At 48.8% G+C, this 27,774-nt stretch overlaps 2 protein-coding genes across 15 annotated transcripts in view; both read right to left on the bottom strand.

Moving 5' to 3' along the window:
• Window positions 1-2,722: 2,722 nt before the first annotated feature.
• Window positions 2,723-6,234, bottom strand: CCDC61 (coiled-coil domain containing 61). Of its 4 annotated transcripts, none has more exons than XM_052686693.1 (13): window positions 6,043-6,234; window positions 5,243-5,407; window positions 5,089-5,171; window positions 4,861-5,015; window positions 4,465-4,569; window positions 4,290-4,386; window positions 4,136-4,218; window positions 3,778-4,047; window positions 3,596-3,666; window positions 3,379-3,451; window positions 3,216-3,282; window positions 3,078-3,117; window positions 2,723-2,971 (listed from the first exon to the last, which is right to left on the bottom strand). In XM_052686693.1, the coding sequence occupies exons 2-13, from the start codon at window positions 5,388-5,390 to the stop codon at window positions 2,874-2,876; spliced, it is 1,290 nt and encodes a 429-aa protein (XP_052542653.1). In that variant the 5' UTR covers window positions 5,391-5,407; window positions 6,043-6,234; the 3' UTR covers window positions 2,723-2,873. The 4 variants fall into 4 exon arrangements, with proteins under 4 accessions (XP_052542653.1, XP_052542656.1, XP_052542652.1 ...); XM_052686696.1 differs by having other exon boundaries at window positions 6,082-6,234; XM_052686692.1 differs by having other exon boundaries at window positions 5,243-5,440; window positions 6,043-6,233.
• Window positions 6,235-12,945: 6,711 nt separating this feature from the next.
• LOC128082508 (coiled-coil domain-containing protein 81-like) overlaps window positions 12,946-27,774 on the bottom strand; it is a 28,590-nt gene continuing 13,761 nt past the window's right edge. For 9 of the 11 annotated variants that reach the window (XM_052686683.1, XM_052686680.1, XM_052686684.1 and 6 more), the window contains 14 exons: window positions 25,572-25,719; window positions 25,220-25,375; window positions 24,145-24,194; window positions 23,280-23,441; window positions 22,441-22,526; window positions 21,027-21,095; window positions 20,085-20,250; window positions 19,434-19,577; window positions 15,563-15,624; window positions 14,916-15,063; window positions 14,132-14,388; window positions 13,904-13,989; window positions 13,368-13,441; window positions 12,946-13,272 (listed from right to left, as the gene is read on the bottom strand). In XM_052686683.1, coding sequence (XP_052542643.1) covers window positions 13,151-13,272; window positions 13,368-13,441; window positions 13,904-13,989; window positions 14,132-14,388; window positions 14,916-15,063; window positions 15,563-15,624; window positions 19,434-19,577; window positions 20,085-20,250; window positions 21,027-21,095; window positions 22,441-22,526; window positions 23,280-23,441; window positions 24,145-24,194; window positions 25,220-25,239 — 1,446 coding nt within the window. In that variant the 5' untranslated portion in view covers window positions 25,240-25,375; window positions 25,572-25,719 and the 3' untranslated portion in view covers window positions 12,946-13,150. Of the gene's footprint in view, window positions 13,273-13,367; window positions 13,442-13,903; window positions 13,990-14,131; window positions 14,389-14,915; window positions 15,064-15,562; window positions 15,625-19,433; window positions 19,578-20,084; window positions 20,251-21,026; window positions 21,096-22,440; window positions 22,527-23,279; window positions 23,442-24,144; window positions 24,195-25,219; window positions 25,376-25,571; window positions 25,720-27,774 lie in introns of those variants that run through there. The other 2 variants (XM_052686690.1, XM_052686691.1) reach the window with 2 other exon arrangements.

Raw genomic sequence — 27,774 nt, 5'->3', positions numbered from 1 at the left:
GGTACCCAAAAGGATGTTTTTGTGGGCTTGGCTTTGGTAGGGTGCTCTTTATGGTCGTCTGTGCCAGTTATCTTGGTAAGGTCTTCTGTCACGAGGTTTGTTTACAAGGTCGCTTTGGTAGCTTCTCTCACGTTGACACGCTTTGTTTCGATACGTTCCTACATTGATGTATCTTTTGATAGGGTTGTCTGTACTGGCGGGTTCTCTCTGCTTACACGCCTGTATTGGCAAGTTTCCTTTGCTTACCTGCTTATTTTGGGAGGGTCTTCCCATGAACACATTGGTTTTGATAGTCACCATGATGGCACGGGATGCAGTGCTGCTGGAGCTGTTGGATGGCCTGGAGGTGCTGCAGCAGTGCTGCCTCCTCTTCACTCAGCGGCTGAGTAAGGTGACACAAGGATGTGGCATGGGGACACATCACCCAATATGGGGACACATCACAGAGACACATCACGAGCAGCATGTCCTCACCACAGGGACACACCGTGGGATCGCATCGCCCAGCATGGGGACACATCAGCCACCATGGGGCCGTATCGTGGGGATGTGGAATCAACCACGGAGACACATCACGAATGCCGCCATCAGCTGTGGGGGATGTAACCAGGGGACGCACAACCCACCCCAAGCTCCTGCCACCTGCCCTGGCACTATCGGGAGGGCTGGCGCAGCCCCAATGCCCTCAGGCAATGGCAACCCAAGGGAACATGTGTCCCTGGAGGAAGATTGCCTGCAACCCCGGCCCCTCAATACTCAAAGCACCCCTACACTTCTGGAGGTGATGTCAGCCACCAAAATCCCGCATGGTCATTCTATTCACCGCTGTCTCATACAAACAGAGCAGCAAGTGCCTGGCTCCCTGCATCATGCAGCTCTGTAGCAGCTACACAGACGACTGACCCAAGTGAGAATGGTTTTGCTACTGGACTGCAGCCATTTCCACAGCTGCCACTGAAACTGCTGCCCTTCCCATCATTTCAAGCCAGCCCCACTTACCCTCTTGCTCGTATGTGTTGACTGCTGATGTGACAGACTAGACTGCTTGCCATGCCAGTGGACATAAGAAACAAAAGGAACGTTTTATATCTCAACGTCTTGTGGAGACGTCAGTAATTTTTGTCTTCTATTAGCGTCTTCTCTAAAGAGATCAGATGCAGAAGTGATGGTGGGAAATCTTATCTGCACACAGTCATGGACAGCCTCGTCCAAATACAAGTGGGGAAAAAAAAACAACAACAACAAAAGTCTCTGACAATGCTTGGGAAAATAAGAGCACGCTGAATCAAATAGAGTTTTCAGACCACCTTACAAAACTTAACGTGAACGAGCCTATGGGTCTGGACAACATGCATCCCAGGGCTCTGACAGGACTGGCTGCTGTGGTTGCCAAGTCGTTCTCCATCATGTTTGAAGAGCTGTAACTGTCAGGTGAAGTCCACCTGGAAAAAAGGAAACATCAGACCCGTTTTTTAAGAAGGGTAAAAGATTCGGGGAACTGTGGGACAGCGATCCTCATGTCTGCACCTGGGAAGATTGTGGAGCAGATCCTCCTGGAAGCGATGTTAAGACACGAGAAAGATGAAGCAATCCAAGACAACCAGCACGGTTTCACCAAGGGCACATTGTGCCTGATGAATCCAGTGGCCTTCTGTGATGGAGTGATGGCCTTGGTGGACAAAGGAAGGGCAGCTGACATAATCTACCTGGACTTCCGATACGGTCCCATACCACATCCTTATCTGCAAATTGCAGATAAGGATCTACGTCTGGACAGGCTCTACTGTGGATAAGGAGTTGGTTGGTTGGTCATAGCCACAAGGCTGTGGTCAGTGGTTCTTTGTCCAGGTGGAGGCCAGTGATAAGTGGTGTCCCCCAGGCTTCTGTCTTGGGACCGGTGCTCTTCAACAACTTTGTTAATAACCCAGCAAGACTGAACACACACTCAGCAAGTTTGCTGATAACACCAGGCTGAGCGCTGCGGTTGATAATGCAGGAGGGGATGCTGTTCAGAGAGACTTGGAGAGGCTTGAATAGGGGGCTCAAAGGAACTTACTGAGGTTTAACAAGGCAAAGTGCAGGCTTATGCTGTTGCATTTGTGTCAGGGCAGTTCCACAAAGATGCTCAGAGGGCCGGGAGCACTTCTACCACAAAGACAGGCAGCGGGAGCTGGGGGTGTTCAGCCTGGAGAAGAGAAGGCTCTGAGGAGAGACCTCATTACAGCCTTCCAATATGTAAAGGGAGCTTACAAAGCAGGAGGGAGATCAACATTTTACATGATCTGATAGCGAGTGGAAAAGGGGGAAGAGTTTTAAGCTAAAAGAGGGGAAGATTTAGGTTAGAGGTTAGGAAAAAATTCTTTTCTCGGAGGGAGAGCAATGAGGCACTGGCACAGGATGTGCAGAGAAGCTGGGGTTGACCCGTCCCTGGAAGTGCTCCAGGTCAGTCCTTGATGAGGCCCTGGGCATCCTGATCTGGTAGGGGGTAACCCATCCACAGTAAGAGGGGCTTGTAAGGTCCCTCCCCCAATCCAAGCCCTTCCTGAATGCCATGGCTCCACAACCCTGAGGATCGCAGCTGAAGACTCAGGATGGTTCCTGAGGCCAAGACTTCAGGGGCATTGGCGAGGTGTGGGGCCATGGGACAGTGTGGTCTAGGAGCCAGGTGCCAACTCCCCATCCTGTCAGCAGGGGGGAGGAGAAGGATAAGGACACAGACTGCTTGTCCCACACAGCCATGAAGGTATTTATTACACCACATCCTGCCAGTGCTGTTCCCTCTGGGGGACAGTCGGGACACAGCCTGGCCTCGTGGCACACCAACGCCTGGGTCTGGTCCCTCTGAGGCGAGCTTCTGGTGGCCCCTGGGGGGCTCACGTGTGAGTGCCCAGGGTGCTGATGTAGACCTGCAGGGCTTGAAGCCGGGCATCGATTTCAGACAGTGTGGCTGAGGGCTCTGTGCCCAGGTTCTCTGCCAGAGGGAGGAAAGAAAAATGGGTGGGGGAAAAAAATAAATAAATAAATAAAATAAGGCCAGGGGAGTGGCATAAGAGCAGGGGCTCTTATGAGGGGCTCACCTTTCCCCTGCTGTTTGCGGCCCCTATCCAGGTGAGATGCCTGCAGGGGAAGAGGGTGGTGATGGCACACAACCCGGTTTCCCCCTCCCGGTGTCACTGTCACTCCCTGCTGTCACCACTGCCCCTCCAGTCACTCACCACACTAGTGCTGTTGCAGGACGAAGCACTCAGTGGACTCCGGGTGCTAGGACCCCCCAAGCCCCTGCTTTGTAGGAAAGAAGTGGTTAAGAAAGCAGGAGTGCAAGCAGACCACAGTAGCCAGGAGGGGACTGCAGTGCTTAGAGGGAATGCCATCACTGACCTGCGGCGCTGGGGACATGTGCCAGCCTCACTGCCTGAGCTCAGTGCCGAGCGCTGGCTCTGGAAACTTTCAGCTGGAGGGAAAGAGAATTTGATGGAAGGTTTGAGGGCAGACCCAGACCTAGTAAGTGCCCCCAGACCTGCTGGGTGTCACTCAGATGTACTGAGCGCCCCAGGCCCACTGGGTGTCCCTCAAACCCGAAGTGCCCTCCACCTACCCGAAGAGCTGCGCCTGCACCTCCTCTTACAGTTGTCACCATTTGACACTGTCCCACGTGGCAGCTTCTGCCTGCACCCAGGGAATCATTTGCTGCGGGGAGCAGAGAGGTGCCTTCCCCTAGCCCTCCAAAAAAACTGTCAGTGAGTGAGGGCACTGTGGCACAGCTGTGGCACCACTGACCTTTGGAGCTCAGCCTCCTGCCGCCGTTGCTCGCGGGCTCTCACAAAGGCTGTGGGATTGAAGCGCGGTGGCCGTGAACCTAGGGAAAACAGAAGGGGAGGGAGAACATTGGCAGGGGGTCCCAGGAAGGTCCCCACGTCCCCATGTCCCTCACCTGCAGGAGATGGGGACCGTGGTGGCAGGCGGCCTTGGCTACTACTGCGGCTGTCCCGGGAGTTAGAGCGGTGGTGATTCCGTGGGGGGCCTGGTGCTGTGGCTGATGTGCTGCGCCTGTGGGAAGGACAGATGTGGTGATGTGGGGATGGGGGACGTGACGTTGCTGTTCCTGGTCCTGTTCCCAGCGCTATCACCACCTTACCCTTTCCTGCACGCCACCAACTCAGCAGTCAGCATATTCACATGTGCCCGCAGCATCTTTTCAGCCGCCTTCACCTCTGCCAGCTGGAGAAGGAGCCATAGCAGAGCCGTGACAGTGCAGCGGCACACTCATGTCCCAGCCTCATCCCACGTACCTCCTTGGTCATCCGCTGCTGCTCCTGCTGATGCCAGGCCTCATCCCGCAGCCTTTTGTCCTCCAGCCTCCACACCTCCTGCTGCGCCCACCGCAGCCTGCGCAACGCATGGCGTGCTGTCCCTTTGTCTCACTGATAATGCCACAGAAGGGACATGTGGGGCAGTTGCACTCACTCGTCCCGCAGGTGTGCCAGCTCGTCCTGCTGCTCCTGCACCAGGTGTCGCAGCGCAGCCACGTCTGCCTCACCACGGTAGGGCAACGGCAGCGGGTAGTGGATCCTGGGGAACACAGACACCGCAGTGTCAGTGCAACCAGGTCCCCAGCCTTACTGTCCCATCACTCTCCTCAGTGGCGCAGTGCATCCCCACTGGCATCTCCAGCCTCTCCGCGTCCCCCCATCAATGTCCCTGATCCCATGCCGCCTCCTCATTTGGTGCCCCCAGCCCCACGCTGACGCCCAGCCCCTCACTGTCCCCATGCCAGCGTTCTTGGCCCCTTGGTGCCCCTGCTGGGTGACGCCCTCTCAGTGTCCCCACCTTTTGCCACCCCTGCATGGTGCCCCCTGTCACCTGTCAAATTCAACGCAGTAGACGAGGATGAGGTACCGCTTGCTGCTGAGTGGCGAGGCTGAGGGGGGGACATGTGTTGCCACCCCTGCCTTACAGCACCGCAGGGCCTCCAGGTCACCGTAGGTGAGCAGCTCCAGGCTGACAGCCTCACTGCTCTGTGGAGTGGGACAGGAGGATTGGGATCCCCAGACATCCCCCCCTCTGGCTCCCAAAACCAGCACAACCCACCTTCATCAGTGCTGCTTCAAGCATGCTGCAGAAGATCCCAAACTGCTTGAAGTTGCCCGTTTTGCGCGTCAGGTCCTCAACAGCTGTGGACAGGGGAGATCGTCAAGGGCTGAGAGTCTCAGGGACCCACTCTGGAGACCCCTGGGCAGCTCACAGGCAGCATCAAAGCGGCCCCGCCAGCGCTTGGTGCTGCGGCGCTCCTGCACCTCCACCTCCAGCACTGCTTGGCTCACACTCAGCTGGATGCTGTGCTCCTTGCCACGGAAGAAGCAGTTGGCCTGCAGGCACCTTGGGTCCTCCATGGTTGCCTGAGAGCCGCCTGTGGCAAAGGGCGGCTTGGGACTGGTGGGTCCTAAGGGATGGGAAAGGGGGGATACCAGGAGATCGGGAGACACTGGAGACAGGGTGAAAAAATGGAGGGAGTGACCAGGGGAAGGAGGGGGGCCTAAAGGGTTTGGGTGAGGGGGTCAAGGATTTGTGGTGGAAGCATCTGAGAAAGCAAAGGAAATTAAGGCGCGAGATGAGAACGCTATGGGATGGAAAGATGTCTGCGAAAGGGGGGACATAGGAGAGGGGAAAGTGGGTCCTAGGGTATGGGAGTGGGGGGCCTGGGACATGGGAGATCCTGGGGGACACAGGAGAGGGCTTACAGGACATTTGGGGGGAGGACTGCAGAGTATTAAGGGGGGCAGGATTTTGAGGACATCGCTGGGAAAAGAGAGAGCCCGAGAGGACCGGGGGGGCTGGAAAACTGGGGCGGGCTGGTGGCAGGGTGAGGGGCTGAGCTTTGAGGAAAGGCAACGTCGGAAAAGGGAGGGTACGGCACTGGGGGTGCACGGGAAACGAGAGGTCTTCAGCGGGTGGGGGGGCTGGGATTCGAAGGGAGACGCTGACGAAAGGGACCGGGAACGGAAAACGGCAGGGCTGCAGGAGAGGATGGAGAAAGGGCACGACCTGGAGATGGGGTTTGGAGGAGGGCCTGCGCGTCGTTACCAGGACCGGGACTTCGGGTGCCCCCGGGGGCCGCGAGGCTCCAGAGACGCTGCGGAGCCTGGGCCAGCAGCGCCAAGGCCCCTCCGTGTCCCGCAGCGAAACTGGGCCGCTCCGCCGCTTGGCGGGCCCCGCCCCGCCCGGCACGCCGATTGGTTCCCACGGCCGACCGGTTGCCGCGCTTCCCCCCGCCTCTTCCTCCGGGCGCCTTCGAGCGAGACCCGTCGCCGCCGGCCCCTCCCCTCCAATAGGCCGTGACGACTGCCGCTCAAACCCCGGAACGAGGAACGCTCGCCCCGCTCCAGCTCTGCGCGTGCTCGGGCCGGCAGGCGGTGCCCGGATCGCCGCTTCCGGAGGCGGCGCTACGGTCGCGTGACGTCACCGCATGCGCCGCGCGCCGGGAGTGGCGCGGCCGTGACGTCAGGGGGGCGCGGGGCGGGGCTGGGGGCGACCCGGGCGCGGTCCCGGGCAACGCGGGTCCTTGCGGGGCCGGGCGGGAGCTCGGGGCCGCCGTAGAGGCGCGGAGGCTGTCTCGGGGCTGGACCGGGGCGTCCTCCCGGGGTCGTTTGGGAGCCCCCCGGACTGCACAAGCAGTCGCTCACCACCTTCCAACCGATGCCCACCCAGTCCCCAGACAGCGGCTGCCCCACCCAACCATCTCTCCTCGCTGTCTGAAGTTTTTTTTTCACGTGGATCCATTTTGTAAAGTTTATTCGGGAAGCGTGGTTAAGGCAGAAAGGTTGAAACCGGTGGCTCAGTGCTGGCTCAGAGCAATGTAACGGTTTTATCCGTTTGTTTCATCAAGTCCCCATCCCTGGAGGAAGGATCAACGCGGAATTTGGCCACGAGACTCCACCCTGCTCCACACTCTGTGTTTTCTTAAGAGTCAGCATACCAGGCTCCCTGGTGTTTGCTGACTGCTAAGGTCTCAGGTCACGTTGCATAGGGAACTATCCTGGAACAGATTATCCAGTGCCTTTCCCCTGGGGGCTTCACCTTCTGGAACACAGGCAGTTCCACATGAACACGAGGAAAAAACTCCTTTGCTCTGAGGGTGACGAGGAACTGGAAGGGGCTGCCCAGAGGGATGGTGGAATTTCCTTCTCTGGAGATATTCGGGACCTGCCCAGATGCCTGCTGGTGTGGCCTGCTGTAGGGAGCCTGCTTTATCAGGGACCTGAGGATCTCTAGAGGTCCCTTCCAATCCATACAGTTCCGTCACTCTCTCGAGAGGTAGGCATTTCAATAAGTCATCTCCAGTTATTATTCCACGCTCTTTCACTGCGCTCCTGCCCTGCTGCCCTGCACTGCTCGCTGCTCCTGCCTGGTAAGGCAGCGAAACAGCCTCTGCTGCACTTGTGCCAACTGACACAGCAGTGGCGTGGCAGTGTTCCTGCCCTCAGAGTCACCACGGTGATACGGATGCTGTTGTGATCCTGTCATTGGTGACAGCGCAGTGACGCGGCTTGCACTGCAGTTTTGCCAGTGGTGCAGGCGCTGTTGCAGTCGTGGCCTCGGTGACACCACAGTGATACGACCGTTGTGCTCCTGACAGCTGTGACACCAGCAGTGACGCCACCGCCACTTCTGTGCTGCTGCCCAACGTGAAACCACAGTGACACGGCCACCGCTGCACTGCCCACTGCCACGTCCACATGGCAAGGCCACCCATGGTGACAACAAAGGACTGCCGCTACTGTCCTCCCGTACCTGTGACACCACAGTGGCATCACTGCCACTGTGCTTTTCCCCTCTGTGGCACCGCACTCTGCTGTGATCCTGCCACTTGTGAGACGCTAATCCTCATGCCTCCCTCCCCATGAGAGAACAAACTATCGTAAGGAGTCTTGGAGACCTTTCAGCTACGTAAGGGAGGGCATTCAAATCAGAACCGAATGGTAATTCTACTAATTGCACAGGGGAATTCCACACCTGTGGAATTTGCAGGCACCTAAGTGGAGGCAGTGGTTCCGCAAAACAAAAAGAACCTCAATGGTAGAATTAAATGTGCCTTAGCATGGGTTGTATAAATCGTATCGTTACATGACAGTTTTGTATTCTCCATATTCACCTTTGATTCAGCACAAATAACAAAACTAAAGCACGCCTATGAGACATCTGCCACTCGAAAAGCCTCAGTCTCTGAGGCTAAATATTCAGATACAGTTCCCCCGTCACATAAGTTTAGGGCTGTGGCATTGATGCCAAAATGTCTTAATGCAGTATAGTTTTGTAAAAGGAGATCAGTGTAGGCACTTTGAGAAAATGTTATCACGTACTTCATCAGCTGCCATACCCAGGTGTTCAAGTAGGCTGGCAGATGTTCCGCCAGTTCAATTGCCAGTGCTGCGGATTTAAAGATAACCAGCCCTCACCATAAACTGCCAAAGGTCATTTTGTTATAACCTACATTTAAAAAGGATATTTAACACTAAAAAACAGCAACACAGTCATTACAAACACCCCACATTACAAACACAGTCCTTACAAAAACCATTACTTGAGGACACCCTAGCTCAGCATTCTTCCTTCCACTGCCTATACGTTTCCTTGCTTTGGAGAGGTAAGAACAGCTTTAATGAGAGGAGCACCACAAGTGCGGACTCCCCTTCGTCATTCCTCCTGTGCCCCTTCCCCTGCACACCTCAGACGTGACGTGACAGGTGCTCCGCATCCAAGGGCCTTGGCCCCCTGTGCCATGGCCACAGTGTTTCCATGTCCAGACAGCAGAGCAACATGGAATCGCCGATTGCCTCGGGTTAGAAGAGACCTCCTCCCGTTCCAAGCCCTTGCTGTGGGCTGGTTGCCCGCCACCAGCTCAGTCTGCCCAGGGCTCCGTGTGCGGCCACGAGCAGCACCAAGATGGAGCACCCACCCTGCCTTGTGAGCAACAATTTCTGCCTGAAGTCTAAGCAGACTCTCCCCTCTTTCAGTTTACAGCTACTCCCCCTGGTCCCATCTCTATCTGCCTGTCTCCTTTGCCTGTCTCTTCTGCCCAGTGTATCTCAAGAACCCTTCTTGTGATTTTCCGCGTCCCTGGCCAAGTTCAGTTTAATCTCTGCCTTGGCTTTCCTGATGCCATCTCCGAATGTCTGGGCTGCACCCCTATATTCTTCCCAGGCCATTCATCCCTCCTTCCATAGCCTGTACCTCTCCTTCTTATCCCTCAGTTTGATCAGCAGGTCCTGCCCAGCCGTCCCAGTTTCCTGTTTCCTCTGCTTGCTTTCTTACATGCGGGGACTCTTTTGCTCTCAGGCATCCTTAACGAGCTGCCTGCTCTGTTCCATCCCTACGCTCCTATTATGACAGCTTCCTAGGGCATTCCATCAAGTAATTCCTTCAACATGGGAGCTTGCTCTAGAACTTTGCTCTAGAACATCTGGATGTTCTGTGCTGTGCCACATGGGTGTGAGGACTGCAGAAAACACATTGCCTGAGGGACCTTTTGGATTTTCAGCCCCTTTCATTCCACCCTGCAAGCCTGGTAATCATTCTTCCGGTGCCTGCAGAGTTCTGCCTGTGGAGAGGGAAGATGGCGGATGGGTGGAGCTCACACCATGCCCAGCAGAGCCCCTTGCCCGGGCTGCAAGAAGCATGGTGCAGGGGGAAAGGGCATGATGGGGGGGGGGGGGGGGCCTGCAGCCCCTCTGAGGCACGGGCTTGGGTCACAATGGGGACCCTGATCCCTGCCCCGTCCCACAGCTCCCAGCACACGCTTCCCCGAGAGGTGGTACTGAGCACAGGCACGGGCTGCTGCTCTCGCCAGCGCTCTTCTCTCTGCAGCTGCTCTGCAGTGAGGAGGTGAAGGCAAAGGCAGACGGGGCGATAGTGCTGGGGCTGTTTGCTGAGGAGCAGAGGAGGAGTGCAGGAGCTCAGCAGTGTGGGAATCAAGTGTTGTTTCTGCATTAGAATTGTATAATATTATTTTTATTTTATGATTTCCGCTATCATAGTTCTTTTTGGGAGTCCTTCTACTTAACTTGGGGAAGATCTCTGATAAGTTTACATCACTTATCGTATAGACGAACCTTCCCAGGAACGCACACTCTGTATATATGTATATATATATATTTTGTCATACACACTGCAAGAATATCCTGCACGAGAGCAAACCAGAGAACAAGGCATGGCCTGCCCGAGGAAGCGCCTGACATTGAGAAGGCCTGACATCATCCCCCAGTGCTCTTTGTTTAACGATGAGGACTTTAAAGAAAATCACCATATCAATAGGACAAGGAGAGCACCGAGAAGACATCTTGGAAACAACAGGATGACTACTGACTGGCACCAGATAACAAATAAATTAACAAGTAAATAGCAAATGCAAACCTTCTGATAAGATTGTGAACCTGGAGTACCCAGCCATTGGGGAAACAGGGGAGGGGGGAGGCAAGGGGGAGAAAACAGGGTATAAAGGCTGTCATGTTGTGTCCATAGGTGCGCTCCTACTTGCGGGACGCCCGCCATTGCAATCGCGAATAAATTCTGCTTTTATCAGAGATACCGTCCTGACAAAAATTACTTGGATTATTTCCAACAGCAGTAAGCCGATTTGGATGCTTTCCTCCATGTGAGTTTGGCACAGTTTCAGGGCTCCTGCTCACTCTCTGGCTGCCAGGTCAAAGCAGTCTGTCTGGCCGGACCCTGGGCTGGCCTTCATGTTCAGAGGTGCAGGAGACCCCCTGTGCAGCCCCTTTGGTCATACCGAAGGCCCAGCCCAGCAGCCCGCCTTCAGATGCTCTGGGAAGAAGTGGGAGCCCGGGGCAGCTTTTCCATGGTGCTCGTGGCTGGGCCTGCCCAGCTGATCCCAGAAAGCCAGAGCTCAGAGGCGAGCTCCACAAGGCCCTGGGCAGCCCTGTGCTCTCTGCCCCTTCTTGTAAGTGCTGCGGCTTTCTTATTTGTAGTTTCCTGCCCAACCACGAGAAGCCAGAATATCGCTTGGCTGAAACAGCTTTGCAGCACGGTGCCGTACTACCATGTAGACGTGGTGTAGAGAAGTGGGAGCGTGTTACTGCAGCTCTGAATCCACATTCCTGGTGCCAGAGATCCTGCAAAGGGACTGACGTGTCCCAGGTCACCGCTTCTCAAAGAGGCACTTGAGGAAGCAATGGGTTGAGGAACTGCTGAGGGATCGGCAGGCCACGTGAAAGGGAGGACTGGGAACTGGTGGCAGTGGAGAGGGCTGCGGTGCTCCTAGGAAGCCTGGCCACAAGGATGGGGAGGCATGCCAGACAGCAGCAGCAGCAAGTCCATGCGCAGCTGGCACGGCTGTCTTGTGGGAAGTTTCTCAGGGATGCACAGCTGTGTGAAAACAGCTTGCTTGTTTTGTGCTTCCAGAGGCTCGTGAGCGCCTGCTCTCCTACATTTGTTTGCCTCCCATCCAGACCAGAGGCCGTAGTCTGGCGGCAGAAAAGAGGACTTCAGCGAGGGCTGAAAGGCGAGCATCTTTGGGAACTGACAGCGTGATGCCCTGCGCTCCCATTTGTCTGTGAGGAGCCCTTGCCTGGGCCTGGGCACACTGAGCTCCATCCGGGTGTGCTGTGGCCCAGCACAGGAGCCCGGCTCTTGGTTCTCTCTTCTTCCTTGTGACTTGAGGCTCACAACTAGCTGAGAGAGAACTGTGACACAGAACTGCCTTGTGCTGCCTGCACGGGGCCGTTCCTGGGGAGCACCAGCTGGAGAACAGGCTCCTGCTGTTCTCCAACCGGCTCCCTGTGCTGTTGGCAGTGTGCAGCTGCCTGCCGGGAGGAGACGTTCAGAGCGAAGCATGGAAGCGAAAGCGAGGGAGCAAGACAAAGTCAGGCTCCCTGCTTGGCAGGGCCAGCTGGGAGCAGCACTGGTACGTGCTCCACGTGGACATAAACGATGGCGTGACAGGTTGAGAAATACAGTGCTACAGAGAGGGAGTCCTAGGCGAGCCTCCCAAACAACTTCACCCTCTCCTTTCCTTCTGGTGAGGGACTCTCCCTGCTCCCACGGCACTTGGCTTTCATGCTCCTGCCCACGGCCTGGGGAGAGGAAGCTGTCCACAGATGCCAAAGGGCAGGGGGTGCGCTGTGCTTTGTGGGGGGCTCTGATGGGCCTCCCTGCATGCTGCACACAGTCTTGGCCTGCGCTGCTCACCATGGAGCTTGACCTGGGCCCTTCCAACCTGAGCCCCATCGACGGGAGGGCGCTGCTGGTCAAGGCGACGCTGCTGGCTCTCATCTGGCTCTGCTTCCCATGCAGGAAAAGCAGTGGGCTGCAAGTGCCCCGAGCAAACCTGGGGCCCGAGACATCGCTACGCTTCCCACCAGTGAGAAACACTGGGCAGGAGAGGGCCCAAGCTGAGACGGGAGGAGAGAAAAGAAGGTGGATGAGAAGGAGGCTTCTTGCCACCGTCCTTGAGCAGAGGAGGAGTGGGCACTTCTTCCTCCACTGGAGACTACAGAGCCCAAGGAAGTGTGCAGCACCTCTCAGGAAGGCTTGGCAGAGGCGAGCGGTAGAGACTGACTACCTGTGGGGCTGGGGGAGCAGACGCTTCCTCCTCTGATCTCCCCGACACAAGCGCGCCCTGGGAGAGCCCCTGACGCCAATGCCTTTGGTGTGGGCCTGAAGCTCGTTCCACCATGACGAGTTGCTGGGGCCCAAAGGCAGCACGGGTGCAGGGGCTGGGGGAGGGCAGGCTCTGAGGCAGGCAGCATCTTGGAGAGGGTGCACGTGAGAGTTTGTCCGCGCTGTTGCAGTGTCCGGTCACTGCGGGTGAAACAGGTCCTGGCCAACCTGGAGACATACACAACGTGCCACGAGGAGTGGAGGAAGATGGAGCAAAACAGGCTCCGGACCACCAGTGCCAAGGAGCTCCTCAGGTGCAAATAGAAGCTAACAGCTGGCTGAAGATACCACTGGACAGAAAGTGAAAGGAAGTGAGGCTGACGGCAGTGTCTCACCCAGACCTGATGTACACCTGCACTCTAGCTGGGAAATGCCATCTGAAGGCCCCTCAGAGCCCATGCAGACAGCGCACCAGCACAGATTCTAACTGCCACGAGGACAAGGTCATGCCTTGCCCGCATCCACCTGCCCACGAGCCTCACTTGTCCATAGGAGTCCTTCTGTGCTTTTGATTCCCTTCTATAGCCCTGTCCCCTTTCTGATGGTGTGGTGGCTGTGTCTTTTGCTGGTGCAGGTACTTATCCTGGTAGCTCCGTGCACCTGTGGAAGAAGACACATAGAGCATCTCTGTGTGCATACAGACGTGGGAGGTGCAGACTTGCCTAGCCCCAACTTAGGACTTGGGCAGTTTTTACCTTCCTTCTCATCGGCTTCCTTGTCAGGGGAGAGCTCTCCGGCTTTTATTTCAGAGGGCAGCTTAATTTTAAACCTAGAAGAAGGAAGAAGACGCATGCTGGAAAAAACTTCCCCTAGCATCCAGAGACAGAGCCCCGCAGGCTGCCCTTAGAGCCACCAAGTCCCTCATCTCCCCAGTTCTCCACAAGGAAAGACTTAGAGGACGGTTCCTCTAACGCAGTGGATGCTCGGGAAGCTGCCTTTTGAAATGCTATTTGCTGTCCCTCAGCCAACAAAAGGAACGAGGAAGCGAGGCTCTGTAGGACAAGGTGCCAGAATTCCTTTCCAGGTCCAACCCATGGCGACAACAGAGCGCAGCCCCTCCTGCACATGGCTCCAGGTGAGGGTGTCCAGAGCATAGGAGAAGAGCGCTCTCATGGAGGTGACACGGAGCCCTTCCTCTAGGGGACCTGGCCTTGGGAGCAGGCAGTGTGCCAGCGTGGCCCTGCCAAACAGCAGCTGAGAAGCCAAGGACTACGCAAGCCCATGTACTCACCCTGGAAGCACACGGATGCCCCCGGGACACACATGGAAAGCAGCCGGTTCCCTGCCTGATAGCACACAGACCTCTGTCTGCGGGTTCTGCAAAGAGGACAGAGATGTGAGGGTGAGGCTGGGAAAGGATCCCCTGTCCCACAGGGCAGCAAGCCTGCCCAGTTCACGGCACGGCTGGCCTGAGAAAAGAGAGGACCTTGGAAAGAGAGCCGCAAGACGTTAGACTTACAGCGAGCAGACACTTCAGCGCAGCTCCTGTCTGATCAACGGCAAGGAGAAACTCCTCACGGTACCTCATTGTGAGGATCCGATTCCGGCTCATGAGAACCCCAATGCCCTTGAAAACAAGGTCGTAGTCCTCTCCCAGCCCTGCGCCCCAGCTGAAGAGGACCACGATGTCATTCACGCACTCCTTCACCAGCTTCTCTGGCAAGGATGTCTTCAGGGACAGCTGGGAATAGTCCAGGGGGACGACTTTGAGATCATCTAGGAAAGAGGAACAGAGTCAGGCAGGCAGCAACACGGCAGGCTGAAATAGGCCCTGAGGAGCCAGTGCTGCACTCCGGGCCAAACCCACAGCACTCTGAAGCCTGCGGGTCAGGTGCAAAGCACCTGCCTGGAGCTGCAGGGAGCTTTGGAGCTGGCAGGAATGCTGCTGTGTTTCTGAACAAGCTCTGGTGCCGACTGAACACAGAGCACCAGTTCCCTGGCAGTTTGGGTAAGAAAAAAAAAAAGCAGCTCCGAAGCATTTCCTCTGCAGGCACTTGTCCTCAACAGGACCATGGGGAGCCCACAACAAGGCAGGTCAGAGGGAGGGATACACTGCACGCAGTGCTGCCGTGAAGCCAGCACCCCCAGACAGACACTCTTTGCACATCTCATATGCAAAGGGTGTGCACCAGGTGAGATGTTCTCCTGGAGAGCAACCGCCAGCTTTCTCGGTCGCTCCTCCACAGCAAATTCACAGGCTGGCACCGTTGCAAGGGTCAGCAAAGCCTGTGCCAAGGCCTTACCAGGAATGTCGCTGTTGGTGTAGATGAGCCCCTGAGCCTGTGCCACTCGTTGTGACAGGTAGAACCTGGGGACAATCATGGGCCTGGTCCCCTCGCAGATGCGCTTTCTCAGGATGTAGAAAGTGCCAAGGACATCTACGGCCACAGCCTGGAACCAGCAGAGAGCAGAGGAACACAGATGTAGGTTTGGATGGACAAACGTGCTCTGCCTGCTCCGGAGGTGCAGAGGAGAAGGAGGGCGCTCTTCCAAAAGCTTTGGGTCAGGGCCACCGACGAGAAGGCCGTGATTCTTTCTCTTTCCCTCATAACACAGAAGGAAAGGAAAAGCCAGACACCTCGGAGCTATGCGCAGACTTCAGGGTAGGGCGCTGAGCAATTGCAGAAGCCCTGAGAAGTGCCCCAGGCTTTCTGCTGGCTCCCGCCTTCCAGCAGGGAGGAATGGCAGTGGCCAGGAAGGTCTGAAGCCTCTTCTGGACAAATTCCCCACCGGCACCAGCTGCTGCAGAAGCAGCTCTGTCACACCTCAGTGACCCTCCGGGGGTTTCATCAGAGGGAACGGATGGGGTCGCTCGATGGCCCCGTGGATGGGGGGACTGCTGACAGCACAGAGATACCAGCACGCAGGAGGAAGGGGAGGGACATCCCACCTTTTTGAGGGCAAACTGCTGAAGCATGTACTCAGATGTACTGTCCCAAATGCTCATGACCTCTGAAAAGCAACAAGAGATGTGTCTTGAACAGCAGGCCCTGATTCTTGGTCACGATGATATGGACAGTAGAAATCTTTTGTAATTAACATGGTTGAGTACAAGCATAAAAAGATACCACGATTTTTATGAAATCTGATATTTCACATCAGTAATTAATGTATATGCACTGATGTCTTTATTATCTTGCCAATTTATTGCAGGCCTTTTAAGAGTATGTATATTTTGGGGGGAAGAAAAAGGGAAGGGATGCAAATTTCAGGCCACAGTGTCCCGGTTCTCTAACAAAGCTTACTATATCAATATCACTGCAGTTTTATTTCAGTGAGTTAAAAGCATCCCCCCAAAATACTACACTTAACTAAAAAACAAGGATTCTCAACTGCTGCAAATGTCAAACCTACCCAAAGCAGTTATATCACACAAGAGAGAGGTGTGAGGAACTGTATGCATGCACCTCTGTTATAGCATAAGTCTGCATTAGCTTAAAGATTTGGGCAGTGGCATGGCTGGTTCATGCCTGTGCTTTCAGACAAGGTACCCATGCAAAATCTAAAACTCATGCAGTGATTTTAGTTGAATACATGACAAAAAAAATCAACATGCTTAAAGAATTCCATTTGGGCTCATTTGAACATGAATTAATAGATTTTCCTTAGTTCTGTAATTGGTTACAAATTATTTACTAGGATTATCTTGACAAAAATCTGGGTAAACACAATGGCAATGGATCAGTAACTCTGACATCCTCTATACTTAAATTGGAAAGCCAAATATGAGAATAAAATCCATCCAAAACCAGGTAACTTCTGCTCCCACCTATTTCATGACACTTGTAAAAAAAAAACTGGTATTGTTTGGCTTCAACTGAAATTCTCAAATAAAAAGCTATTTCAAGAGCGAGATACAAAACTGTTCCTACATAAATTAAACAAACAAACAAAAAAAAAGGCACAAATTAACATAGTCCACCAGCTGGCACATCTGTCAGAGTGATACACATGTCTTGCAGAAGAACCAAATGGAATAATTACCGAAAGTTGATAATTAGGCTTCAGTAATATTGCTAGCTTCCCTCTTAAAAGTCTATAAATAATTCCTACAAATGAATGGTTTTCTGCTTTCCTCTAATTAGAAGATTTTTTCAAGAAAATCTTAAAGTTTAATGAATGTATATAAAAATATTTTATAGCTAAAGTTTACAGTTCCAGTAGTGCTGTAGTACACAAAATAAATCTATTTTATCACCTGTGCCTAGAAAACACATTGTTATTCAGTTTTACAGCCTGTCAAACTACTGAACTGGATGGGCAGTTTGAAACTGCAGAGAACAAATGCAATGCAGAGAAATGGAATGGCATAGTTCAGTACCTGAAATAGAACAAGTTTGCACATGTTAATCAAGTGCCTTGCAGCTTGAAGGAATCCACTCAAAAAACAGCACTTTTATAATCTCATTTTCATTACAATGTTGATACTCTTGCCTTTACACTTCTGCAGAACCACCATTTCAAAAATGATCAGCTTGGCACGTCCTCTTCATGCTTTAATTTTACATTTGAACTGCAGACACACTCAGAGAACAACATGAATGTAAGGTAGCAGAGCTTTTCTTTTTACCAATACTGTAAGCCCACCTCTCCAAAATGCTGTTATCAGCACCATATTTTCATAACACGACCATTTGCGGATAAAAATAATTCATGTGCATAATGTAAAATTTCCAAGACTCATATTAAGAATTAATAAATGTTTCTTAATTCTCTGAAGTCTCTCACTGTGACAGCTTGTTCAGTACTGAGTTTGGTGAAAGGCAATATCTTTTTTCTCCTCATACAGTACACTGTCCTTAATAACTGTTGTTCTTCCGTAGTGTGATCTCCAAAATCTCACAGTCCATTTTTCTGACTTCCAAAATCAAGGAAATTTGGTGACATTTGACTTAATCAGAATTTGTTATACCAGTCTTGGCAATTTCTGCAGGCAATGGGTTGATGTGATCTTTTCATCCAGGTAGGTTTTTTATTTTTCCGTAAGTGGATTGCAATCATTGGCCAGAAGAACAACTGATTTCAATGGTTTATGAGGAGTGAACGTGAATCACTGCCACTCCAAATTACCAATGCTCTGATCCATGTAGCAAACCTCAAAATTATGTCACAGCAGCAGCCTGTTTGTCTCAGGACAGCCTATGCAACGGCTGCCTCGTGCCAGAGGACTGCGTTTGTTCACTGTTAGAACTGTCACTACAACCTTTGCTGCCTTCTCTCCAAGGCAGAGGCAAATATCTAGCAGTGCCCGAGCACGGCTGGTCACTGTGGGGTAAGAGATTATTGTTTCATAATCTGTTCGGGACAGCATTTGCTGTGAGCGAAGGGTGTCAAGGATGTGGTTGAGGCGTCCTTCTGTCATGCAGCTCAGGATAATTCCTCTGTGGCTGGCCAGTATTTGACTGCAATTTCCTTTGCAGCAAGGGCCTTGGTGAAAAAGAAAAGCAAACAAGATGTACTAAGTACTCTTTTCTTCCAGAGGGTGTTAGCAAGTGACAGCATCAACACTGATGCATGTAGAAATTTAATCTCAGTTGAGAAAGAAGAAAGGAAGAGTTAGTCTGTGTCCTTTGTTCACAAGTAGTACAATGAATTCCCATCAAAAATCATGAGGATTCTATTCCAGAAAATCAGTGTTTCTAAAGACTGCTTGGATTGTGTAAGGGGAGAATTTCATCCTAGCATTCATTCCTCCTAGCATGAACAAACCTTGTGCAGAGCAGTTTGTCTCTACATCATTGAGAAAATGCTGTCTTGTAGAACATGGAAGAACAGCTAACAGGTAGTCCAGAATAGTAAGTCTGTTTGAAATGTGTTGTGAAATCAGGAACATGAATATATATCAAAGCCAAACTAATAGCAAAACTAATATTTTTGGCAAAAGTGATCAAGAGCACTGGGTTCTACCTCTTCACTAACTGATGAGGCTCGTACCTCTCAGAGTATTCAGTGCTGACATTCAGGTTTTAATTGTACAGTTAAGTACTGTAAATCAAGAGAAAACTAATAACCAAAGACCATCGTTACTGTGGAGAATGTGCCTCTCTCATTCTGATTTCAGAGTGCTGACAGTAGAGTTCTGACATGAACTTTTCCTGCACATACTACTCTACTGCTTTATCCTGAAATTATGCCATCACTGAGTAGTAAATTGAAATAAATGAGCAACCAGATGCAGGAATTGGCCAATTTGAAACAATCAATCAAGCAAAGCAAGAAACCGAGCTTTTCACCTGCAGGTAGAGACAGGCTTCACAAGTCAGAAGCTTTCCTATGATCAGTTTCCAGCTCAGTAGCAAAATCTGAGACCACGTAAGGAAGGAAATAAGTAGTTATCCTGTTCTCTTCATCACCCTTTTCTACGGTCAGTAGCACTTGTTAGCTGTATGAAATACTCAGCTTAAAACCACAAAAGAAAAAAGATGCCCATACTTTAATAAGCAATTAATAATGTGACACAATTTCTGTGTTTTTACTACAATCTTTTCAGGCTCATTCTCAACCTGAATATGATCCAAGGAAAGAACAAGCCAGTGTTCTCAATGGGCAGTGCCTGGTTTTCTGAAAACATGAGGGCCATACAGCAATACTACAGTGACACAGCACTGTCTGAAGAGTTTTTGCACTAAACTACAGTAGACATCATGCCAGATAATTCAGAAAAAGATTATCTATTTCTGTACATCTCTGAACAATGTAACCACTGAATAAGATCTGGTCTGGGAGAATACTGCCCTCTCAAACTGGAAGTGGACTCTTACCAGTCACTGGTTGTTCAGGTTGCATGGTTTGTGGACTGTGGACTGCCCGTGGTGGATTCTTATGCTGACAGTTTTCTCTGCCTGCAGTTGGACCAGATAAGGGCAGAGTACAAAAAGGCTTTCTTTTGTCAGAGTGTGGGTAATCTAAAAAAAAAAAAGTTTAAAATGAACAAGATGAGACCCTTACATTGAACAGCAACATAACATAAAGTGTATCATCTGACTAACTTGAGAGCACCTTTTTATTACTAGCTGTTCTTTGGGCAGTTGATAATAGGACACTATTCCTGGGAAGATTTTGGCATATACTATAACATGCTTCTGTGTTTTTCAGGAATTCTATGTGGATTTGTTTCTTAAGGTCCAGAAAATTCTATTCTAAGTCTGGCAGCTATTGATAAGAAGTAAAATGCTTGGGAGTGCAGCTGTTATTATAAGTGAATTGATTTCCTGTGGCTCAACTTCTGTTTCCAAAGGAATGAGGAATACTGAAAAAGCACTTCTGCAGTGAGCTCATGCTTTGAATGATACCAGTAGAGAGCAAAGCTCTAAAAAGGGACAACTGCACTTGAAAAACACATGTGTATGTGGAACAAATAGTAGTAATTTTCCTTGGTATAGTTGGAGCTGAATATGTTTGCAGGCAGAGACCTTTCTTTGTTGAGTGCTGTGTGATAGGACCTGTCAGATCAGCCTCAAGAATATTTTCGCTTCCTGCAATATTTGTACTGCTACCAAGTAGAACACGTGACGAACTTGGTACTACAGGAGGGACTTTCTTGCTCATTACTTGGGTGAGTTTTTGTTGACAGATGACCTGAAAAAAATTAAAATGGAGAATTATCTTGGAAACTTTCTTTCAAAACTGTTTGCAAGCAGTTATTTCTTGGAATTCAAGGCTGTATCACAGTTCTGGGAAGGGTGGGCAGGCAGTTGTTCAGCCTCTAGACAAACTAATTCAACTTTAGCTAGTCGCCCAGGCTGCTGTGGCAGCACAGACCTGTAGGCTAACTGTCCAAGATGTTATGGCTGTCCTAAATTGATTCTGCAGCTTGTGCTGCCAGCAGCCATGACCATTCACAGAACACAAATTGTCTAGCTAAAGTTCGCTCTTATCCAGGTACATGAGCTTTGGCCCTTTCGGTATTGGCAGGCCTGCAGCAAGTGCCATTATCACTTTGAAAATGGTTGTTAGTGGTATGCTGCAGAGTGATCACAGAGCAGTTATCCTTATTCTTCAAGAAAAGGAGCTGTATATGCTAGAATTCAAGCTTTTTTTGGTCTTTGTTTCCAGCTGCCATTTTGAAAACAGCACAAGGAAAACCAGGTTTTTGCCATTTCACTGGGACATCCTCATGAAGGAGAGGTTCGAAGTGGCTTTCAAATGGAGAGTCTTTCTGCAAAAGCAACAGAGTCTGCTGCTTGTAGGAGGGTAAAACAGGGTTTTGTTGCTTAACCAGTTGTAGATGTCCTTGTTAGGGACAAAATAAAGGGGACATCCTGCCCTACTGTGTATATATTATGCAGTGTCAGCTCTGGCAGGAGAAGCAAGAAGACTCTTTTAAGATTCTCAAATAAATGCCATGTACTTACCTCTGAGTTCTGTAGGCCTGTCTGCAAAGTGTGTACTTCTGAACCTCTGCATGCATTAATTGCTGTCTCCTGGGAAAAAAAAAAACAGTACAGGAGCACTAGTAAGAATGCAGAATGCTTGCTCAATTACAGTTGTAAGGAGCAAGAACTTAAACTGACACTGACAATTTACAAGGATGTCAAGTATGTCATACTGTTGGGCATGCTGATGCAGGATAATAGTGAACTGCATTGAACAACTTGGTAGCAACTTTGCATTTTAGCATGTAAGTGGGTGTAGAACCTGACTTTACTCCATTACTGCTCCTCTCATTTCAATTTTAAGTCTAGTTTTTGCGTTATGCACTAGAAGGGGAGAGCAGCCCTGTACACACATATATTGGGGTAGCTATAACATGTCCTTCAAGTATACACACAGCAGGAGCATCCTGTGTTTAGCATACCAAATGATGTCTGCTATAAGGACACGTCGATACTTAAAACTTTTTTCCATTTTGTACATCTGCAGCAGATCGGTTCAACTCATTGCCCTTCAGCACTTATGAATTAATCCATTTTAAATACCTCTGGTAGCTATTTCAGTCATTTTGAACTGTTGTCTCTCCAGTTATTTAAACAATAATAATGATTGTTTTTGATTTAGCAAATAGAAAAATAAAACCTTACTCAAAGGGGACTGAAGTGCTAAATTTTTTAGAGATGTATTGCCAAATATTCTATAAGCTTCAGGAGTAATAAAATGACTTGGACCATAACTGTGCCAACCATTAAAGTGTCATGCAAGTCTATTTTATAATTGCAGAATACGATTGCAACATATAAAAATAACCTGGTATGCCTTAACTTGGGAGCTCACATAAACACAGCAACAGAACCAACCACACAGAATGGGTTTTGCAAGGTCAAATGGAGTCAGAACACTTGTTCAAGGGCTGAAACATGCCCATGTAGTTTCCTCACTATGTCTATCAAAGTTTGATAGATATAGCTGCATTTATGGCAGTCAGATTTGTGCCAGGTTTCCTGTGGCAATAATGTATATAATATATAATATTATGTATATTTTACATGTATAATGTAACATGTAATATTATATACATTATACATTATGTAATAATATATAATAAATGCAGACATGCATGGAAACAGAGATAGCAAGCTGTATTTGATTATAGCTTGTGACCAAAAGACACTACTGTTCTTGTGACCTCAGGTAGCAACTGATGAGGTTTCTAGAGGGGACCAGCCAGAATAGCTCACAGTATGTATTTTCTACAATTCCTGAATGAACTTGAGGTGCCAAAGGGTACTCTCCAGCATGTCCACTAAAGCAATAAGTTCAAAAGATCTTCTGTTTTGGACTGCAAAGATTGCAATCAAAAAATCAAGTAACAAAACTTAATTTTGCACACACCTTTGCATGCATCAGATTGTACACTGCGGTGGAAATTTCCTTCTTACTTATAATCATCAAAACCCCATTTAGAAGGTCTGCACTTTCTGTAGGAGGGATAAAGCATTATAGATGTACCATGTTGCATGTATTTAGGCATCGTTGTATGTATTTAGGCACCGATATTTGCAACAAACTTCATTAATTATGCAACTGAATATTAACTTCACTGTTTTGCTGAGCAGCCAAATGAACTCAATTAGATCAGTTTAAATACAGCTTCTACCTCATACAACCTTTGGTTTTCTTTATGAATGTGTTGTTGAAGATCATTCACTCAAAATCAGTGTTTCTTACAGATGTCGATACAGACATGCACTTGCAGAAGGACTACATACGACTTTTGGAAGAATCAATTTATATACTAGGCTTCAAATATCACAATTTCTTGGCTGTTTTTTGTCTGGTTCATTGTTTGGTTTTGTGTGTGTTTTTTTTAGGATAACCACACCATTGATGTTAGTGGAACTGTTAGCACACCTCGAATAGAACTGCTTATGCAATGGACATAAATGCTTAAGACAGGTCAATCTTTGTTAAAATAATACATGAGCTAATAATAGTATACCCTCCTTTAGCTGGCTATTTTTATGTTTTTATTTACTACATTATACTAAACAGTCTTGGTTTCCTACTTTTGTAAAAAGCTGAAAAAACTCTACAGCACTCTGACGATAATCTGAAGGCTGTTTGCCTTCCACTTCAGTTGGTATGCGATCGATTTAGAGTGCCAGAGAAATCTGCCCAGCAAGACTATCTCCATCACAAACCCTACAAAGAAAGTAAATCCTGAATGCTACCTGCAGCACGTGGCCTGTAATCTCGTTCTTGATGACAGCACACAGCAACAAAGTGGAGCAGTCTGTTCCTCCTGGGCAAATTGCTTGATATAAACTTCTCTGAATTGGCAGGCTGTAAGCTGTTACAGATCCCTGTCAAAGCTCCCAGTGGGGCTGTTTGTCCTGCAGCATGTAGGAAATAAATAAATACCAAATATATGCCAGTAGGCAATAAATACCAAAGATCCTGTGCTCTTAAAACAATATTTGCATAAGTTATTTCACATGTGTTAAAGCAAAGACTGTTTTTAAGGTAAAAGTAAAAATAAATTTATGCTCTTGTTAGTAGATGCGCTGGTGTTTGAAATGACCATAGCCACCTTTTGCCACAGGCCACTTCTGGACAAAGAGCTCTGTACAAACAATAAGTCAAATTAATACTGCAGATATACGTGTATTTATTATTTCTCAATAATAGATGCAGTTCTAGATAAAGCCTCGCAGTGTGTATCAGTGCTAAGAAGAGGTGCAGCCACGAGATGACAGTGGTGAAAGCTGTGTGAATAGCACCCTACTGTTCTACACAGTGTTTTTATTGCACTTCTCAGCCTGCAAAATGCAGAAGGCCTTCAATCAGCTTTGTCATACAGAACTGAGCCAATAGCAACAAAGTCTTCCTTTGGTGCCCACCACTAGGGATGGGGGATCATTCTTAGACTGTGGCAATTGTTACATCATGCCTTATACAAACTGTGCTCTAACTGTAACAAAAGGCAGAGGCCTGTTTGAACAGGCAATGCTGTTGGTGTTGTCATTTCTCTACAGTAAAAGAATTTGTAGGAAACACCACTGCAATAAAAATCAGATGTGAGCAATAGAAAAATACCTTCAAAGGGTTTCTGTCTGCCTATGCTCTCCCAGCACAATATACCAAAACTGAAATTAAAAAAAAATCATATTGATTAGTTCAGAATCAATATTTATGTTCCCATCATTTCAAAGAGCACATTTCTTGATTTAATAAAGGAGTTTTCCTAAGTCTATTCAAATAATTCTTAATCTGAAGAGCTTCTTTCTCTTGCATTATTAAGCTTTGTTTTGAACTGAACAGCTCTTATAAAATAAATCAAGGTAGATAAATCAAGTTAGATGTTATTTCAATAGGATTCATAAGGATTACAAGTTTTTTGTTAACTACAGTTGCTTTTGTGAACTTCAGAGCATTCTGTTCTCCTTTCTCCATCACTTCTGTTTTGTTTCCAACTAATCTAAATAGCAACTGAAAAAGCAAGACATTACATTAGGTACTCACCAGCATATCAGACAGTTAACCTATCAAAACCTTGATTCTGACCCACTGTGTTTCTTTACTTCCAGCAAATTTTGCTGGAGCTCCTAGTATTTTTTTCTTTCCTAATGTCCTAGGAGGTATTCTGGTGATACCGTGATGTATGTGCATAATCTACAACTCAGATGATCTAAAACATTTATTTGATTAAAAACCTCTCGGTCTCTAGACTAGAGGCAGAAGCAAAGAATCTACCAGAAGGGAGAAAGCAGACTACAGATGAGTTAGAAGCAAAGCAACCTGTAGGGGAAGAAGCAATTCTATGATAAACTCATATCTGAACCACACAGTGTTTTACTCCCTCTTCTGCCAGGTTTCCACATAAAATGTGCTTTTACTTAAATGCTACCTAGGAAAATATTAATGTATGATGGATGTACACGTAGTTTACATGCACCAAAGCATTATTTCACATACAATCCTTTGCTTTCTTTACTGCGCTGCTGTCTAGATACACACCTATCTCATGCACTGAGTTATATCTAAGCATCTAAAATTAAAAAAGATTTACAAGTTGGAAGTGAATGACAATAAGCCTCCACTCTTGCAAATCTAGTCTCTATGAAAATGGCAGACGAGTCGCACTGTTTATAGTTCTCAAGTGTGTTCCCACCTTGGCTCAGCACTGTGCATCCAAAAAGATGTTGGAAGGTTTCAGGCTGCAGTGGCAGACAGCAGGCTGGAGGCTGTGTAGGTAATGCAGCCCTTCAGCTACAACTGACAGGATCCTTATGAGTGACAGAAACGGAAGATCTGGGTACAGTTGATGCTGAGAAACACAAAGTACAGGTTTGTGTACGGTGAAACTGTTACTATTCACACTTTCATTTGACAGTAAACAAAAATACAAGACTGATTCAAATAGCAGACTGACTGCAACTGTGACTATTGTCCGTAATTTACATGCTGGTTGTTCTCTTTTGGGTTAGCTTGTAGTTAGTTTTGTCACAAAAGACCTTACATACCTCATGGATGAGTGAGTGAAGAAATCCACTGATCCTCAATCACCATCCCCAAAGTCCCTGGTAGAGGTAAATCCCAAGAGAAGGCAGGAGATGTTCAGACTTACAGCATCTGATATTTGCTGTATCCTGAAGCAGCAATTTCCATTCCCTGTAAAATATAACAGAAGTGAGTGGCAGTTTAGACTGCAGGAAGTTTCAGCTAGAGATGGGATCATGGAGACTGTGGAAATGAGAGAGAACTATGTGGCTGAATACAGGCTAACACAATTCTACCACTAAAACCAGTACTCTATCATCTTCCAAACAACCGTAAGAAAATTAAGCAATACCATGTGTTCTTTCACATTTTAACATAACGTGAAAGAACTCTGGATGCATTAATGGGGACGACAGCAGGGAGAGAGAGGAGGCTGTGTCCCTCTCCTCTGCCCTTGTGAGGCCCCATCTGCAGCGCTGCGTCCAGCATAGGAAGGATGTGGAACTCTTGGAGTCCAGAGGAGGGCACTGAGATGGGCAGAGGGCTGGAGCAGCTCTGATGTGAGGAAAGGGTGAGGGAGTTGGGTTTGTTTACCTGGGGAAGAGAAGGCTCCAGGAAGACCTCATGTTGGCCTTCTGGTTCTGGAAGGGAGCTTATAAGCAAGAAAGAGTCTGACTTGTTACACGGTCTGGCAATGGTAGGACAAGGGGGAATCGCTTTAAACTAACAGAGGGAGATTTAGATTAGATGTTAGAAGGAAATTCTTTACTTAGAGGGCGGTGAGGCATTGGCATTACTGCCTAGAGAACCCAGGGTGCCCCATCCCTGGAGGTGGTCAGGGCCAGGTGGGGGTGGGGAACTAGGTGGGCTTTAATATCCTTACAACACAAACATTCTGTGATTCCATGATTATATGAACGTAAGAACACCATCTGAAGCAGGATTTGGAATTCAAAGGGAGGAGAAAGATGTGAAATGCTGGATTTTAAAAATCAAGCTTTTCCCCATACTGCCCTCAGAAACTTATAATTGCAATATTCTCAGCTAAGTAGTTTTAACTAGATCGTTGTTGCACATCATTATCTCTGACAAACAGAGTCAGTGCACTCCCTAAAATACCTTCATCTTGCCTCATCAACAGTATCTTAGGGTTATTGGAATCTTTCTGTGCCTCTGTCACCACATGGAATTCTGCAGTGGCTAGGTGGAGCCCAACAGCTACTGTGGTTTGGTTTTGTAACTTGTGCATGTACGCACATCTCCTGCCCTGTAACCCTGACTTATATCCCTCTCTCATCCTATCGCTCTGCTCCTTCCCATGGACTTGCTGGTTTAGACAAGCTTCAACTGAAATCTCTTCAGGGTCCTCCAGAAAAAGTTACACCATACATGGCATGCCGAATATCACTGGTCAGAGTCTGCAGACATCATTACAGTAGACATAATGACTTCAGGAATAAGCTCAGCTTCTATAAATTTTGAAGAGAAAAAAAAATATGTAGAGTTTGTTTCTCAATATAACTGCCTCCAAGCTGCCTCTTGAGTGGGGATTTCTAGGAAGGAGAGGTGTTTAGGGACTGGATGAACCTGAGCACACCATGATTGGTGCTGGTACCATCACTGCATGGTCAATGAGGTACATACTGCTCTGTAGTGTTCTTGCTGGTCAGCAGCTTCACAGAGATGTGAGTGTTCCATGAAATACGAAAGGCTTTCAGTGCAAAACCTGAGCCTGTCCTGTCTGAGGTAAAGCAATCAAACCCTCCTGGGCTATTACAGGCTGACTTGGGGAAAAGAATGACAAAAAAGTTCTTAGGCCTGTTTTCACTGCTGCCAAAGCATAGTGGCATTGTGCCACCTCTTACACACTGAACAACCCTATCCCAACCCTAAAGCCTTCCCTTCACCACTCAGTGTCAGATCTTCCTTACAAATACAGGAAAATTACACTTAACTGCAGAAGAGTGCTCAGGACATAACTTGCCATCCAGGGCTGTGAGGTGCTAAATAATTGCTTATTGTTTCTACCTGATCATTTGAAATATATAGTAATTATTAATAATATGTTTTAAAATGATACTGAATTATGTAGACAAAGAATTAGTATCTAACAGTTAAATATCTAACAGTTAAATGCCAGAAAGAAAGAGTTTCGCTGATTCTCATGAAAAAATGGGCAATTATTCAATATCTCATCTAACTACAATCAAAATGTAAATAAAAGTA

Source organism: Tympanuchus pallidicinctus, unplaced genomic scaffold (assembly GCF_026119805.1).
Source record: "Tympanuchus pallidicinctus isolate F22 unplaced genomic scaffold, pur_lepc_1.0 scaffold22, whole genome shotgun sequence".
Lineage (NCBI taxonomy): Eukaryota > Metazoa > Chordata > Aves > Galliformes > Phasianidae > Tympanuchus > Tympanuchus pallidicinctus.
This window is presented reverse-complemented; position numbering and strand designations above follow the sequence as displayed.